The sequence below is a fragment of the Choloepus didactylus genome, chromosome 17 (genome assembly GCF_015220235.1).
Source record: "Choloepus didactylus isolate mChoDid1 chromosome 17, mChoDid1.pri, whole genome shotgun sequence".
NCBI classification, from domain to species: domain Eukaryota; kingdom Metazoa; phylum Chordata; class Mammalia; order Pilosa; family Megalonychidae; genus Choloepus; species Choloepus didactylus.
The window spans coordinates 27,187,333-27,202,890 of NC_051323.1; the positions used below are offsets into that span (position 1 = coordinate 27,187,333).

A 15,558-nucleotide genomic window follows, 5' to 3' on the forward strand; every position below is an offset into this window, starting at 1 on the left:
AAGACTGTAACTGTGTAACCAAATAAACCCCCTTTAATAAAACCCAATCTGTTTCTGATATTTTGCATTCCGGCAGCATTAGCAAACTAGAACAATTAGTAACGAGTAAGTGCACACAAACTAAATATTTAGTTGAGGTTTACAAAATTATATAAATTGCAAATTAAATAAAATCCCATTCACACCAATTACCTGAACTTGATATGCCTTCAACTCTAAAGTACAAAGAAGAAAAACAGTCAGTTCTCCCTAGAGTTTGAAATAAGGAAACTGGTGACTCATTAGTTGAATACCAATTTATGTAACTGAGTCATGGCCTTCCATTCATACATGTACCAAAGTTGGAGCCTGGCAAACAGCAACATACATGGCCATTAAACACTTTAAGAATCGAGACTGAGAAATGTAGGGTTCAAAGTCAAATGCTCTTTAAGGCAGATGCCAGACTTGCTTTTAATTGTCTCTATTAGTGTCCGATGCTATAAAGCCAAAGGAGCAGTCTGCTATTTGCACAGAAGTGCACTTGTGCTCAGAAGAGTCCCTATCTGTCCAAAAGTGGTAGCTTTTGTTCTCAAAATAGCCTGACAGATGAGTATACTGTCAAAAGCCAGAACTAGGGACAAGCACACAGAAGTTCTGACTTGTCTTCCTACTACTTTCTACTATGCACCAAAAAATCCAGTTGGCAACACTGTTTCCTACACCTTTTGAAGAACATTTTCCAAGAAGTAAGTTCATTTCTGAGGTTACGGGGCAACAATATTTACTGAGCACCTACTACTTGCCAGGTACTGGGCTAAGCAGCTTTATACAAACAGTTTCATTTTATCTTTATTATAATGAGAGTTTTGAAGTAGGTACTATTGTTACTCTCTGAATCTGAGGCCCAGATGAGTCATAATATGACCTGGGCTATACCACATCCCCAAAGGTACAATGGTTTTTATAGTATTTCTCTCTCTTTCCCAGTTTTCTCATTTCTCCTGTATTTGTTTTCCTATCACCATTCTTCATTATCTTGAGTGTACCTATAGTTATTTTTTTCAAACCAGATTAGATTTCTGGGAAAGTAAGAACCCAACCATTTATCTCATCAATAGGGACAAAGCATGGTGTATTCACAACTTTCAGATCTCTGTATCTGGGTGTGGGAGAAGAAAGCCCTGAGTATATAAACTGCTATTCTATTTTATGTACTGGTATAATCTAGTCATATTACCTAATGCAGAACTTCCTGACTGGAATGTTTCAGTCACAAACAGGTTACAAGTCTTTAAAAATCCTGAAAGCTACATGTGGACATATGGTGTCCCCTCTACCTTATAAATGACTACATCAAGGTATAAAAATATTAAGTGCCTTGAAAGTCTCATTCAGTTTCCCAGATGTGTTTAAGATTAGCACATAGGATTCTAGACTATGCCACTCCAACACATACCTCTTTCAAAGTATCTTGAATTTTAGGTAACTCTTAAAATTCCTTCAACAAATTTCCAGTTATTTTTTCTTTCTTGCTTAGGAACAGAAGTTGAGTAATGTCAATAATTTTAGTACTGATAGCATGAGGTCTTACACTTAAGTGGAAGTTTAGAAGAAACATAAAATCCACTGGGTAATTTAATCTTCCATTTAACAGGGTACCTTATGCCTCACCATCATTAAATATTAAGTAAGATATCAAGTACAATCTACAATTATATACTTATCAATCCTTAATTTCAAGATATATAAAAACAAGAGTAACCAACTGTAATATTTGTCAAGATCTAAAAAGATGAAATTTCTGGAATAAGTCTGATAAACTTCATTCTATTTTGGAATTAAAGACCAGAGAATGTCAAAGCTTCTTAAGTCATAATTCTGTTACCTTACTGCTTACCTTTGCTTTCAATCATAAGTTCAACTATTCACCCATGGAAGGGAAAAATTGTACAAATCTTAGGTAGATGCTTAAATAAATGAAGGTAAAAATGTAGGATTAGTTATACTCAGTTTGAGAATTCTGGACTTTCTGGTGAACAAATCAATAATGTAATCTAGAAATTATATAAGCCAAAATATTAGTGCATATCCTCTTTTTCCTTTTTGTGAAACGCTCAAAAATTTTAAACCTCATCTAATGAGATTTCCTAGCAACATCAGATGGCTAACAACAAAAAATGACTCATAGTCTCCCTTTATATAGCCAATTAATATAAAGAGATCACCTAAATTCTTAAAAAACACCCAGAGTGATTTTTAAAAATTTTACAATAGCTCAGGGTTAAAAGGAATACTTATGACATTCTCTTTCTTATCATACATGTAAGAAAAAGGCTATTTCAATCAAGAATCCTTTCTGGAACATTAAAAGGTTAAAAAAAAAAGAGCTGAAAATTGTTAAAACAATATACATAATGATCTTTGGAAAAAAGGACTGCTTTAAAAGTAAAGAGGTTATCCAATGTATGGATGGATGAGTAGAAAAACAGGGACTAAAACTAAATGAAAAATAGGGTGGGATGGGAGGGATGGAATGATTTGGGTGTTCTTTTTTACTTTCATTTTTATTCTTATTTTTATTCTTTCTGGTGCAAGGAAAATGTTCAAAAATTGATTGCGGTGATCAATGCACAACTATATGATGGTACTGTGAACAGCTGATTGTACACCATGGATGACTGTACGGTATGTGAATATATCTCAATAAAACCGAACTAAAAAAAAAAAGGGTTTTTCTTATCAGCAGCATTTTGTTTTGTTTTAAATCTTAGCCCTAAAACTGAAGAACAGTTTTGATTTCTTTCCCATTTGTATGCTGGAGATACCAGCACTCGCCTTTTTCTTCAATTTTTAAGAATGTTTAAGAGAATGAAATATATTGGACTCTGCATTCTTAGAAAAAAAAATTCATCCAAGAGAAAAGAATGTCTCTTTCTCAATAAATATACTTGGTATGGTTTTTACATCAAAGCTTGAGCCCTCTGAGGCTCACTGGGCCCACATCTGAGAACTAGTTTGAGAAGGTCTTAAATGTTTGAAACATTTCTTCTTGGTTGACTTTTTCCCATCTATCTAACAAATTACTGCAACAAAGCTGTAATGATTGATTGTCTTTTGACCCATGGAATATATATTTATTAAAATTTAAAGATATCTTTTGATAGGCTGATAAAAGGAAAGAACTAAAAAATAGGGACCTTGATAATGTTACATACCAAACATAATGAAAAGTAGAAGAATCTGAAATAACTATACCATTTGTCTGATTTTGCATAAAAAAGAATTCTTTCTCACGTTTGTTTAATTGAATTAAGTGAGCTCTGAATTCTAAAAAAGTCTCAAATATTTTGTCAAAGCAGAATTTGGACAAAACCACTTGATGGCACTCCGTTCAGGATGCTAGCTGCACACAGATAAGACTGAAGAGGAATAAATCATTTCAAGTTTAACGATTTAAAAAACCTAACCGTTACTGTCATTAACACATGAAGATTTTTGTGCTGTCCCAACACTGCAGCAGTAAGGAGAGACGTTTTAAGAAGAATATTAATAAGTCTAACCCTCTCCAAGGGGACTAGATTAATGTACTTCTCCAGCAGAATCTGAAGGCCAAAGAAGAAACCGTAGGCCAAGGCACAAGTTGCCTTCACAAAAAACAGCAGGGTAAGAATGAAAGTCACTGTATAATCTTTTATTCACTTCCAACTCACTCTCTCAGCAGGGCTTACCACTTCCCTAACCCAACTTCTTTACAGCCCCTTCTGGCAACTTCTCCCCAACATCCATCTTCAAATTTCTGCTCCTTTGCACAATCCATTCAGCAAAATAAAAACTTGAGACCTAAGCAAGCAAGCCCACTTATTGGTTCTCAAATATATCTCAGTACTTCTCAGTAAGTCTCAACACATCTTGCCACATCAATGCAGTTTTTGTTTATTTTCACAAAAATAGAATCATACTGCAAAATTCCTATTTTTCAGCAGATTGATTTTTTTCACTCATTTTCTCATTTACTTTCATTTTATCTTCACAAAAGTCCTTTGAAGCAGATATCTCCTTTTTACAGACAACTGAGTTCAGAGAAGTAACTTGTCCAAAATCATAAATCTTATTAGAGGCTGAGTCAATATTCAAATCAGATCTGTCAGGTTACAAAATGCCCATATGCTTTAGTACCCCTATATTTCAGTTATTAAATTATACATCAATAACCTCCATCAACTTATATAATACAAGGAATTCCAATTTGAAGTGCTCATACTTTTAAAAATTCATTATCTGATGATGTTAAAGATTATCCAATATCAGTATCACTCTATACTCTAATAAGATGAAACTAAATAGGGAAAGAGGTCAAAACCAACATTATAATTAATTCACTCCTTGTTTAAAATTGCAACTTCTGCCTCAATAATAAATTATTCAATAGGAATAATACACACCAGACAAACCATGTAATAACTGAATTAGCAAATTAAACTATTCAGACATACAAAGGCAAATGAAAAGTGATTAGCTGGGCATACCAACTGGTAATACCATAATTTCTCTGATATTTTAAAGGGTCAAAAGTATCAATGCAATAGTGTATAAACATTTTAATGAACACTCGGACTTTGGAAATATTTCCAATTGAAAATGGTTTTCTTAGCAAAAGATAATTGGAGAACTAAAGTTTATACAATATGATTTTATTCACCACATCTTCAAAATAAGCCTGTGGACCTACTGTCAAATATATCAATTATCAGTATAAAGCAGTGATTTTTAAGGGAGTGCCCTCTTCCACTCCCCTGGGGTTGAGGAAAGGTGAAATTTAGCACAGGGTAAAACTCAGGACTGGGGAACAACCTAGACATCAAGTTGTACCTCTTGGAACCATTTTAGGTCAAAACAAATCTCACTGAATTTTCTCTAAATGAATCTGGAGCAGAAAAGGATAAAGTACAGGGGCTGAGGGGTGAAATATTCTCTCTGACATACCTATCCTCTAAATAGAGTAAACATAAATATATTTGCAAGAAATTATACGCAAATTAATATAACCACAATAAGTCAACCTATGGCTATTTCTTGTTCTAGGTCCAAATCTTAATTTATTCCATACCCTCACCCCAGGTATTTTACTGGCTCCCAAATTATTTAATCCAAATCTGCTTTTATCAAATTCTTTTCCTATTGTTCAGTTCACCATAGTCTTCATCACGGTTGAGGTTTCAACTTCTGCCTATTCTCTCCTGAAATCAAAACTGTACTTCAATCTCCTAGGTCTTCAATAGAAAAATTTAACATACATTTTTTTTCTGAAGCTTTAAAAAAAGTCTTCTAAACTGCAGTTTAATGTTCTTTTTAAATTACTATAAACGTAAAAATTAAAAGATTCAATATAATTGTTAATTAGCTAATCAATGAATTTTTTCATCAATGCTACTGACATTCATAAACAAACCATAAAATCAAGTTAATGAATTTCTATCAATATTAAAGAACCTCACTGAGATAAAGAAAAACGTTACCAAGCTTTACTATAGGGCAATCTATAATTTACCAAAGAGTTGTGAAAAATGTAACTAATCCACAAATCAGTAAGCCTCATGTATCATAAAGAGATGCCTTTAACAGGCACCAAATTTAAAATATATATATATATATAGCTTTTGTAAAGATGACTTAGAAGCCTCCACAGCAATGAATATGTCATAAAACATAGAGAAAATCAGTAAATACCTGAACTGAAATGGCTGATTCCTGTAAATGTCCACTAGCAACTGCTCCTCTGGAAGCTGATAAAGGGACACTGTTAGTTTTGGGGGTTCCTGGAGTATCGATATTTTCATCTGTCCTATGTGACTGCCAGGCTTCTTTTCGATGATGAGATTCAGTAGGCTGCTGGTCTCCAAAAGCAGCCCATGAGCAACTATCTTTCTGCCCATCCTCAAATGCATTCCAATCTGCAACTTGGCTAGGACCAGCTGAACTGAAGTCTGCAAAATCATCAGTGTCTTGAAAAGCACTGCAGTCATCTTGAACATTTGGCACAGAATCAAACTCTCCAAATTCACCTTCTTGGTCATTTTTCAGTTTTGAAACAGGTTCAGTGTCTGTTCCAGTAGACTTTCTTGCCAAGTTACATTCCTCTGATAAACTGTCGTAAGTCTGTTTTAGGTCTGACTCGGTAAATAGAATTTCCTCTTGGCAAGAAACAGAACTGGTATCTCCAAATTCTCCAAAGTCATCACCTGGTTCACTAAAATGTGGAAAGTTTTCTGAGGACTCTTCAAAAGTGACATCACTCATTGAATCTTGAGTACCAGTAACAAAAGGTGGAGTTGTGCCACTGGCAGTGCCAAAGTCACCGAAATCATCCTCATTGGTATCGTTGCAAGTCACAAAGTCGTTACTACTATCATTTTTTACACTTATAGAATCATCCAAAACATTTTCTTCTGTGGGATTGATGCTGGGGCTTTGGGAATCAGTAAACTTTATAATTTCTTCTTTGGAAGAACCAACTCCATCATCAGCATCAGAAGTTTTAATGTAATCCATGCATAGGTCAGCACATTTAGAAGTAAACAGATCAAGTTTTTCCTCAGTTTTATATTGTTTTCTCCTACTGGCTTCTGAATTATCAGCTGTGTCTAACAAACTCCAAGCATTTGATTGAACACTTGAATTTAAAAATTCAGACTGTTGCAGTGTGGCAGGGCCTTGTTTTTCAATTCTGTAATCTTCGTTACTCACTACACTTATTTCTGAAACACAAACCTGATTCTCTCCACCAGCATGTCCTTTATTATCAAGGCTTCTATCCAAAGACAATTCTTCTACAGAATTCAGCTCATTGACTCTGTTAATTTTGTTATTTTCCTGAATGGTTAGTGCTTCTCTATCATTTAAAATTGCACATTCTATTTCTTTTAGTTGTATCCTTTCCTTTTTGGAAAATGTGGCAAAATCTGCAAACTCCTCAGCAGGACTAGGTGGAGAGTCTAAATTATACTCAGTGCTATGAGTACTAAGAGGCGTTATTCCCTTTGAATCGGCTATAGTGTCCAGATCATCTGTTCCCTGAGGATTTACAGTTTCTAATACTGCAAACCCATTTGTTAGAATCTCCAGACAAGGAGGCTTTTCACCATTGCAGCTCTCTAATGGCTTGTTTTGAAGAACAACATTCGAATCAGTTCTAATATCTCCTGTATAGAAACCTTCAGATGTTTCAATATTCTGTCTCTGCTCTACGACTTTATTTAAATCTCCTGGACTTTCCACTCCATCAGTGGAAGTATCTAAAGTTTTTGTTGAAATTATTTCTTTGCTGGTGGTAGAAAGTAAAGCATCCGACTGTCCTTTCACAGGAGTAGAAAGTTCAGGAGTGATGTCCTTCTTATTACCATTTTTAATGGATTTAAAACTTGTAAGGCTATCAACATTTTCTGAGAAATCATGAATTGGCATAAAATGGTTTGAAGGTACAAACTCATCCTTGGGACGAGTATAATCTGGTGTATCAAAATCAACAAACCCTACACCAGGAGGACTAACTTCTGAAAATTCCCCAAATTCCCCAAATTCATCCTCCTCCTCCTCCTCGGCTCCATTGTCTAGTGGTGGTGGGGATGAAGAGTACATTCGAATGATGTCTGGCTCCATTGTTCAACTGCTTTTAAGGAATTAATTTACACCTGAAAAAAAACAAACAAACAAACAGATTTTCTTTGGAAGGAGACAGAGTACATTTAACAAAGTTTTTCATAATTCTCCCAAAGCTACTTTAAAACAATGCAAACTTACACTGCTCTGTTTTGGATCTTTAAAACTATTTTTCTCTTAGGTGATATTACTTTACACAACTATAATCTACTGGCAAAAAAAAATTCTCTCTTTTAGTGTATGTCACCAAGCGAACTGGTAGAACATTATCGAATTTTGAAATTCCAGAGAATTTTGAATATACACTTATAAAAATTCTCTCAGAATACTTCTTTGTCCTCTTAGGCTCTTTTAAGTTCACTGGGGACTCAGTGCTTTCCTTATGGATTTGTATGAGTTATATTTTATAAATAAGAGATATGAAAATTTTATCTGTAATATTTGCTGCAAATATTTTCCTCACTTTGCTCAAGTTTATTTCTGACTCAAGTTAAATATTTTAGAAATTTAAATTTTGAAATAGTTTAAGAATCACAAGATGCTGCAAAAATAGTAGAGAATTCCTGTGTGTACTTCTTCCAGCTTCTCCCAATGACAATATGGTAAATAATCATAGTACGTTCTCAAACCAGGAAACTGACATCAGCAAATATTATTAACTCAGGTTATGACCACCATTTTGTGTGTGTATGTATAGCATTTTGACCCATGTATAAATCTGAGTAACCACAACTACAATCAGGATACAGAACTGTCTCATCATTACAAAGAAACTCCCTTGTGTTAAACCTTAATTGTCACACTTGTCCCCAAACCCTAACTCCTCAACAACCACTGACTGTTCTCCATCATTATAAATTGCTACTTCAAGAATGTATGTAAATGGAATCATACAGTATGTAACTCTTTCAGGTTGGCTTTTTTCACTCAGCATAATGCCCTCGAGATTCATTCAAGTTATTGCAAGTATCAATAGTTCATTCTTTTTTATAGCTGAGTAATATTCCATTGTATGGCTATGCTGTACCACAGTTTGTTTATCCATGTACTCCATGTAGGACATTTGGATTCTTTGCAGTATTTTACTATATAAATAAAGCTGCTATGAACATTTGTGTACAGGTTTTTGTGTGAATGTAAGATCATATGGAAGTTCCGGGTCAGGCCCTTCTCCGCCTCCGTCCGCCTCCGTCCGCCTCAGCGGCCTCAGCGATGGCGAACAGTGGCGGCGCCGGGGCGGCGGCTGCGGGGGCGGCCTCGGCGGCGAATCTGAATGCTGTGAGGGAGACCATGGATGGTCAACTTGAGGAACTGAAAACCATTTCCAAATAACTGCATCATATAACAAAGCTCAAGAATGTTTATAGGAATATATAAATATCCAACACTCAACAAGATCAAGTCACAGTGTCTGGCATCCAAAGATTATCAGTTCTGCTTGAGATTTCAAGAATTTTGAATACTGGCTTAGATATGGAAACTCTGTCTATTTGTGTACGGCTTTGTGAACAAGGAATTAACCCAGAAGCTTTATCATCAGTTATTAAGGAACTTCGCAAGGCCTCCGAAGCACTAAAGGCTGCTGAAAATATGACAAGTTGACTTTCTGGAGAAATCCTGATGAGATATGTCCAGCTCTGCAAGAGGATTTAAAGATTGCATTGTAGTCAGGAATGTAGAATGAACTTCATGCAGCAGTATAGAAATATTTTGTTTTTGTTTTTGTTTTTTTAAGAATTATAAACTATAGCTGTATAAATCAGTGGAAAGTGGCTTAAGAGAGAACTATCAAATATGTTTACTTCGCATCATATTCATTTTTTTTTAAAGGCCCTAATGCTTTGGCATTGCTGTGTTCATATTTATGTATTCCTTATTTATAGCTCTGATAGCTTTAATTTTCTAAGCAGTCTGTCTATAAAATGTGCACATCACTGTGATTGGTTGAGTCTAGTGGAACCCATCAGTAGTGATATAGTAATAATGACTTGTTAACATTTCCATTATAAACTTTAATTTTGAATTGTTTATGCATAATAATTGTGGATTTAGTTGTGTTGAGCTGTAAGTTGACAATTGCAGCCACCATTTGTGAATTTTTATTTAGATTCATTATGAATATTAGAATTTTTTTATTTTAAATAAGAGCATAGAAAGCATTTCTTGTGTACTCTTTAATGAAGAATGTTTAGTTTTATAAACATAAAGTTTGGCTGGCTGTTAATGTGAATCAGATCATTTTTATACTGAAAAATAAAGCTTAGAAACTTAGATTTAAAACTAATGATAGTGCTTAACTTAGTATTATTTGTAGTTTTATTCATTTAAATCTAATGAGAATGTTTTACTTTCTAAGTTTTAGACCCTATAAATGAAGGTCTAAAAAAATAATTTATAAAGTGAAATATGGCCAACATGCAAAATTCCCTTTTGGTTTTATTACATAAAAGTAATTTGAGTCTTAACTAGCAAATCTTGAGTAAAACTTAGGATAGTGTTATTCTCTTCCTGTAACAGAATTTCAATAGAAGATTTTTCACAAGATTAATATGAATTTAATCTGACTTTATTGTTTCTTAAATTTTAGACTTTTTAAGTTGACATTTAAATGATAGTACAAGCATTCCCTCTTTAGTAGCATTTTTTTTTTCAGACATGCTGAAGTGGTTTCAAAAAAGAGTAATATTTAAATAGCAACTTTACTGTTTTAAAAATCCAGTCTTTTAACTAGTTTGGCTTTTTAAACACATGGCATCTTTATTAAGCACGTTGGAAAGGTCTATTGACAGAACTGATTGAGAGACAATAACTTGTGACAAGTCATTTGATTGATAAACACTGAAAACACTGCATGTTATTTATAAAATCATATAAAGAAAACACTTTTGTCAAGCTCTTAATTTGAGCAAAATTTGTATATAGTCTCAGGCCTTAAAAGTTGATAGTTTTATTTATGATTTTGTAGATTAAGTTATTTATGTATGAAACAAAGCCGGAAAATATATTGAAAAGGGATTGTTTACAGAGGGCTTCTTTAATGTATTACATTTCTGAAATGTAAACATATATTTTTAATGTGTACTTAAATATAAGGAAATCAAACAAAATAGCGATGCAGTTGCAGTGTGTGCGTATTGTCAGTGACAAAATTAAAACCATTTCGGAGGTATTGGCATGTACTTTTGATTTAATATTGCATCTGTGAATTCAGCTTGTGCTCCCAGAGATATTAAATAAATATTTAGATGATTTTTTAGTTAAAAAAAAAAAAAAAAAAAAGATCATATGGAAAATGCATGTTGAACTTTGTAAGAAACTGCCAAAATATTTTCCCAAGTTAATTTGTATGTGGTCAAATCCATCTTTTCATCTGTAATTTTCTTTATTCTTTTGCTATCAATAAGCTTAAGATTTAATAAATATTCACTTCTATTTTCTTCAGTTTTAGGGTGATTTTTTACATTTAATTTTTAATACATCTGGAACTTATTTTTGGTCTATGTTGTAAATCAAGGCTCTAAGTGAAAAAATTTTAAAACAGCCAACCAGTTATAATCCCATTTATTGAATAATCCTTCCTATACTCATTAGTTTATGATTATCTTCTGTTTCATACATTGAACTCTTACATGGAGTTTATTTCTGGATTATGCTGTTCTTTTGTGCTACGGAGTCAAAAGTGCCACAAGTCAGATTTCACATCAAAAGCAACGGCAGGGCAGAGAGAACATGCAAAGAAATAATGGCTGAAAACTTCCCAAATTTAATGAAAGACATGAACATACACATTCAAGATGTCCAACGAACTTCAAATAAACCCAAATAGACCCACAGTGCAATTTGATATTACAATCAAATTTCCAAATTTCAAAGAAAAAGAAAGAATTTGAAACCTGCAAGAAAGAAGCAACATGTCACATACAAGGGAGGCTCAATAAGACTGTCAATTTCTCATCAGAAACCATGGCAGCAAGAAGGCAGTGGGATACATATTCAAAGTGCTGAAAGCAGAAAATTGTCAACAAAGAATTCTATATCCAGCAAAACCATCTTTCAAAACTGAGGGAGATCTTTTTCTAAAACAATTACTCTAAGAAGCCCAATACAGAAAACCTTAAAGACTTGCAATTTGGGCAGATCAAGACAAGAGCAGAACTAAGAGAGCTCTGAGACAAAAGGCAATAATCCAGTGGCTGAGAAAATTCACTAAACACCACAACTTCCTAAGAAAAGGGGGGTGTCCGCTCACAGCCATCATCCTGGAGGACAGGAAACACTCCTGCCCATCGCCAGCCCCATAGCCCAGAGCTGCCCCAGACAACCCAGTGTGACGGAAGTGCTTCAAATAACAGGCACACACCACAAAACTGGGCGTGGACATTAGCCTTCCCTGCACTCTCAGCTGGCTGTCCCAGAGTTGGGAAGGTGGAGCAGTGTGAATTAATAAAGCCCCATTCAGCCATCATTTCAGCAGACTGGGAGCCTTCCTACACAGCCCAGCAGCCCAGAACCGCCCTGGGGGGACGGCACTCACCTGTGACATAGCACAGTCATCCCTCAACAGAGGACCAGGGGGTGCAAGGCCAGGAAGAGGAACCCACTCTCAAGTCTCAGGAGCCATACTCCAATACCAAGGACTTGTGGGTCAGCGGCAGAGACAAACTGTGGCAGGACTGAACTGAAGGATTAGACTATTGCAGCAGCTTTAAAACTCCAGGAACACCACCAGGGAGATTTGATTGTTAGAGCCACCCCCCCTCCCTGACCGCCCAGACACACGCCCCATATACAGGGCGGGCAATACCAACTACACATGCAAGCTTGGTACACCAATTGGACCCCACAAGACTCACTCCCCTACTCACCACAAAGGCAAAGCAGGGGAGAACTGGCTTGTGGAGAACAGGTGGCTCGTGGACGCCACCTGCTGGTTAGCTAGAGAAAGTGTACTCCACGAAGCTGTAGATCTGATAAATTAGAGATAAGGACTTCAATTGGTCTACAAATCCTAAAAGAACCCTATCAAGTTCAGCAAATGCCAAGAGGCCAAAAACAACAGAAAATTATAAAGCATATGAAAAAACCAGACGATATGGATAACCCAAGCCCACGCACCCAAATCAAAAGATCAGAAGAGACACAGCACCTAGAGCAACTAATCAAAGAACTAAAGATGAACAATGAGACCATAGTACGGGATACAAAGGATATCAAGAAGACCCTAGAAGAGCATAAAGAAGACATTGCAAGACTAAATAAAAAAATAGATATCTTATGGAAATTAAAGATTCTGGATACTCATAGTACAAGGCTAGAGGAAGCTGAACAACGAATCAGTGACCTGGAAGATGACAGAATGGAAAATGAAAGCACAAAAGAAAGAATGGGGAAAAAAATCAAAAAAAATCGAAACAGACCTCAGGGATATGATAGATAATATAAAACATCCGAATATAAGACTCATTGGTGTTCCAGAAGGGGAAGAAAAGGGTAAAGGTCTAGGAAGAGTATTCAAAGAAATTGTTGGGGAAAACTTCCCAAATTTTCTAAACACCATAAATACACAAATCATAAATTCCCAGCAAACTCCAAATAGAATAAATCCAAATAAACCCACTCCAAGACATATTCTGATCACACTGTCAAACATGGAAGAGAAGGAGCAAGTTCTGAAAGCAGCAAGAGAAAAGCAATTCACCACATACAAAGGAAACAGCATAAGACTAAGTAGTGACTACTCAGCAGCCACCATGGAGGTGAGAAGGCAGTGGCACGATATATTTAAAATTCTGAGTGAGAAAAATTTTCAGCCAAGAATACTTTATCCAGCAAAGCTCTCCTTCAAATTTGAGGGAGAGCTTAAATTTTTCACAAAGAAATGCTGAGAGAATTTGCTAACAAGAGACCTGCCCTACTGGAGATACTAAAGGGAGCCCTACAGACAGAGAAACAAAGAAAGGAGAGAGAGACATGGAGAAAGGTTCAGTACTAAAGAGATTCGGTACGGGTACATTAAAGGATATTAATAGAGAGAGGGGAAAAATATATATATTTTTGTGTGTGTGCTAATGAAGGTGTCAGGGATTGATTTAGGTGATGAATGTACAACTATGTAATGGTACTGTGAACAATCAAATGTACTATTTGTTTTGTATGTCTGCGTGGTATGTGAATATATCTCAATAAAATGAAGATTTAAAAAAAAAATGAGGGAGAGATTAAGACATTTCCACTGATCCTACAAGAGATGCTAAAGAGACTTATGCAGGTTGAAAGGAAAGGACACTAGACAATAGACGGAAATTGCATGAATAAATAAAGATTTTCAGTAAAGGTAATGATATGAATTAATAATATAAATACCATACTACTGTATTTTTGGTTTCTAACTCTACTTTTTATTTTCTATGGGATCTAAAAGGCAAATGAATAAATTGTAATGATAAATCATGGGTTCTGAACTCATAATATATAGATAAGCAATTGTGACAAAAAGTATGTAACGGTATGGGAATGAAGGGTACTGGAACATAGTTTGCGATTACTATTGAAGTTAAGTTGGTATCTAAGCAGATGATATTGTTACAGATTTAGGATACTAAATTTAAGCCCCACGGTAACTACAAAGAAAATATCAGAAATATGCAAGCTCACAGAGACAGAAATTACAGTATAGGTTGCCAGGCGTGGGGGGTAAAGGAAATGGGGAGTTAATGCATAATGAGTGTAGGGTTTCTGTTTTGGGAGAGGGGGACATTTTAGAAATGATGGTGATGAGGGTACTACAACAATGTAATTAATTAATCCTATTAATGAGGAGGGAAAGTTTATGTTGCGGATATGTTCCCACAACTACAAAAAAAGAAAGAACAACTAAAGAGATGATGACAATTAAATGCAATATGTAATCCTGGATGGGATCTAAAAGGGAGAAAAGGCTCAAAAAGACATTATTGGGACATATGGAAAAAAACTGGAATATAAACTATAAGCTTTATATTAATGCTAAATTTCTTGAACTTGATATCTGCACTTAAGGAGGACACATAAGTGAATACCGTTGTTCTTAGGAGATGTACACGGCGGTATTAACTGCTCAAGGAGCCTGACGTATACAACCTATATTCGAGTGGTCAGAAAATGGATCGATAATAGATATGCAGACAGACATACAGACAATAGATGGATTGACAGATAATTAATTGGCTGCAGAATGATTTGGCAAATGTGGCAAAATGTTATAAAATTGGTGGATAAACAAAAAGTTTTTTTGTTTTTTTGTTTTTTTTTAAAGCAAAGGCAGGATTTATAACCAATGTCCTAGTATTCCAACCCATACACAATGAAGTGGTACTTTGTGCAACTCACAGTTGCCAAGTTAGATATACGAGGAAAATGTTTACTACAGGATCCAACCAGATTTGCAAGCTAGAAAAAGTCATTTTCTTCCAGAATGAAATTTCAGGAGATCTTCCAGTTTTAGAGTTTGAAGTTACCTTAGAAACCACATAATGTAATTTAGAGAAAAGAAAAACAGGGTTTACTGGTGAGTATCATACAATACCACTAACTAATGGAGAATGGCAACAGAACCCAAATCTCTCCTGATGCTTGTGTTAGAGTTTCAGAATTATGAAAAAGATATTTGAAGTCAACGACTGGTTGGTCAATGAGTTATCTGAAAGAAATGAGCAAATCACAAGAAAAATAAAAGACTCCACTGTAATATATCTACTTCAAATTATCTTTTTTATTAAATCAGCATCATAAAGAAGGAAATAATTGTTTTACTTCTGAGATATCCTTCTTTTCTGCTGCTGGTTTAAAGAGAAAAGGAAAAAACAACAAAAGATACACATAAACCCCATTTTATTCCTTGTCTGGTGTCCCAGTAACTTCCCTTAGTATACATTGTGTGCA

The 15,558-nt window shown here is 35.0% G+C and overlaps 2 protein-coding genes across 3 annotated transcripts in view; one reads left to right on the forward strand and one right to left on the reverse strand.

Annotated features, from left to right (window-relative positions):
- The window catches only part of AFTPH (aftiphilin), a 64,559-nt gene that overhangs the window by 27,284 nt on the left and 21,717 nt on the right, over positions 1 to 15,558 (reverse strand). For both annotated transcript variants that reach the window (XM_037806713.1, XM_037806712.1), the window contains exon 2: positions 5,710 to 7,670. In XM_037806713.1, coding sequence (XP_037662641.1) covers positions 5,710 to 7,638 — 1,929 coding nt within the window. In that variant the 5' untranslated portion in view covers positions 7,639 to 7,670. The remainder of the gene's footprint in view (positions 1 to 5,709; positions 7,671 to 15,558) is intronic.
- On the forward strand, positions 8,826 to 9,844 carry LOC119512188 (mitotic-spindle organizing protein 1). The gene is made up of 2 exons (XM_037806714.1): positions 8,826 to 8,935; positions 9,071 to 9,844. The coding sequence occupies exons 1-2, from the start codon at positions 8,851 to 8,853 to the stop codon at positions 9,238 to 9,240; spliced, it is 255 nt and encodes an 84-aa protein (XP_037662642.1). The 5' UTR covers positions 8,826 to 8,850; the 3' UTR covers positions 9,241 to 9,844.

Bases quoted from the DNA above. Each gene is read 5' to 3' on its own strand.
- LOC119512188 (XM_037806714.1), top strand. From the start codon at position 8,851: ATGGCGAACAGTGGCGGCGCCGGGGCGGCGGCTGCGGGGGCGGCCTCG. The intron at 8,936-9,070 runs GTCAACTTGAGG...AAAGATTATCAG, and splicing joins TGTGAGGGAGACCATGGATG to TTCTGCTTGAGATTTCAAGA.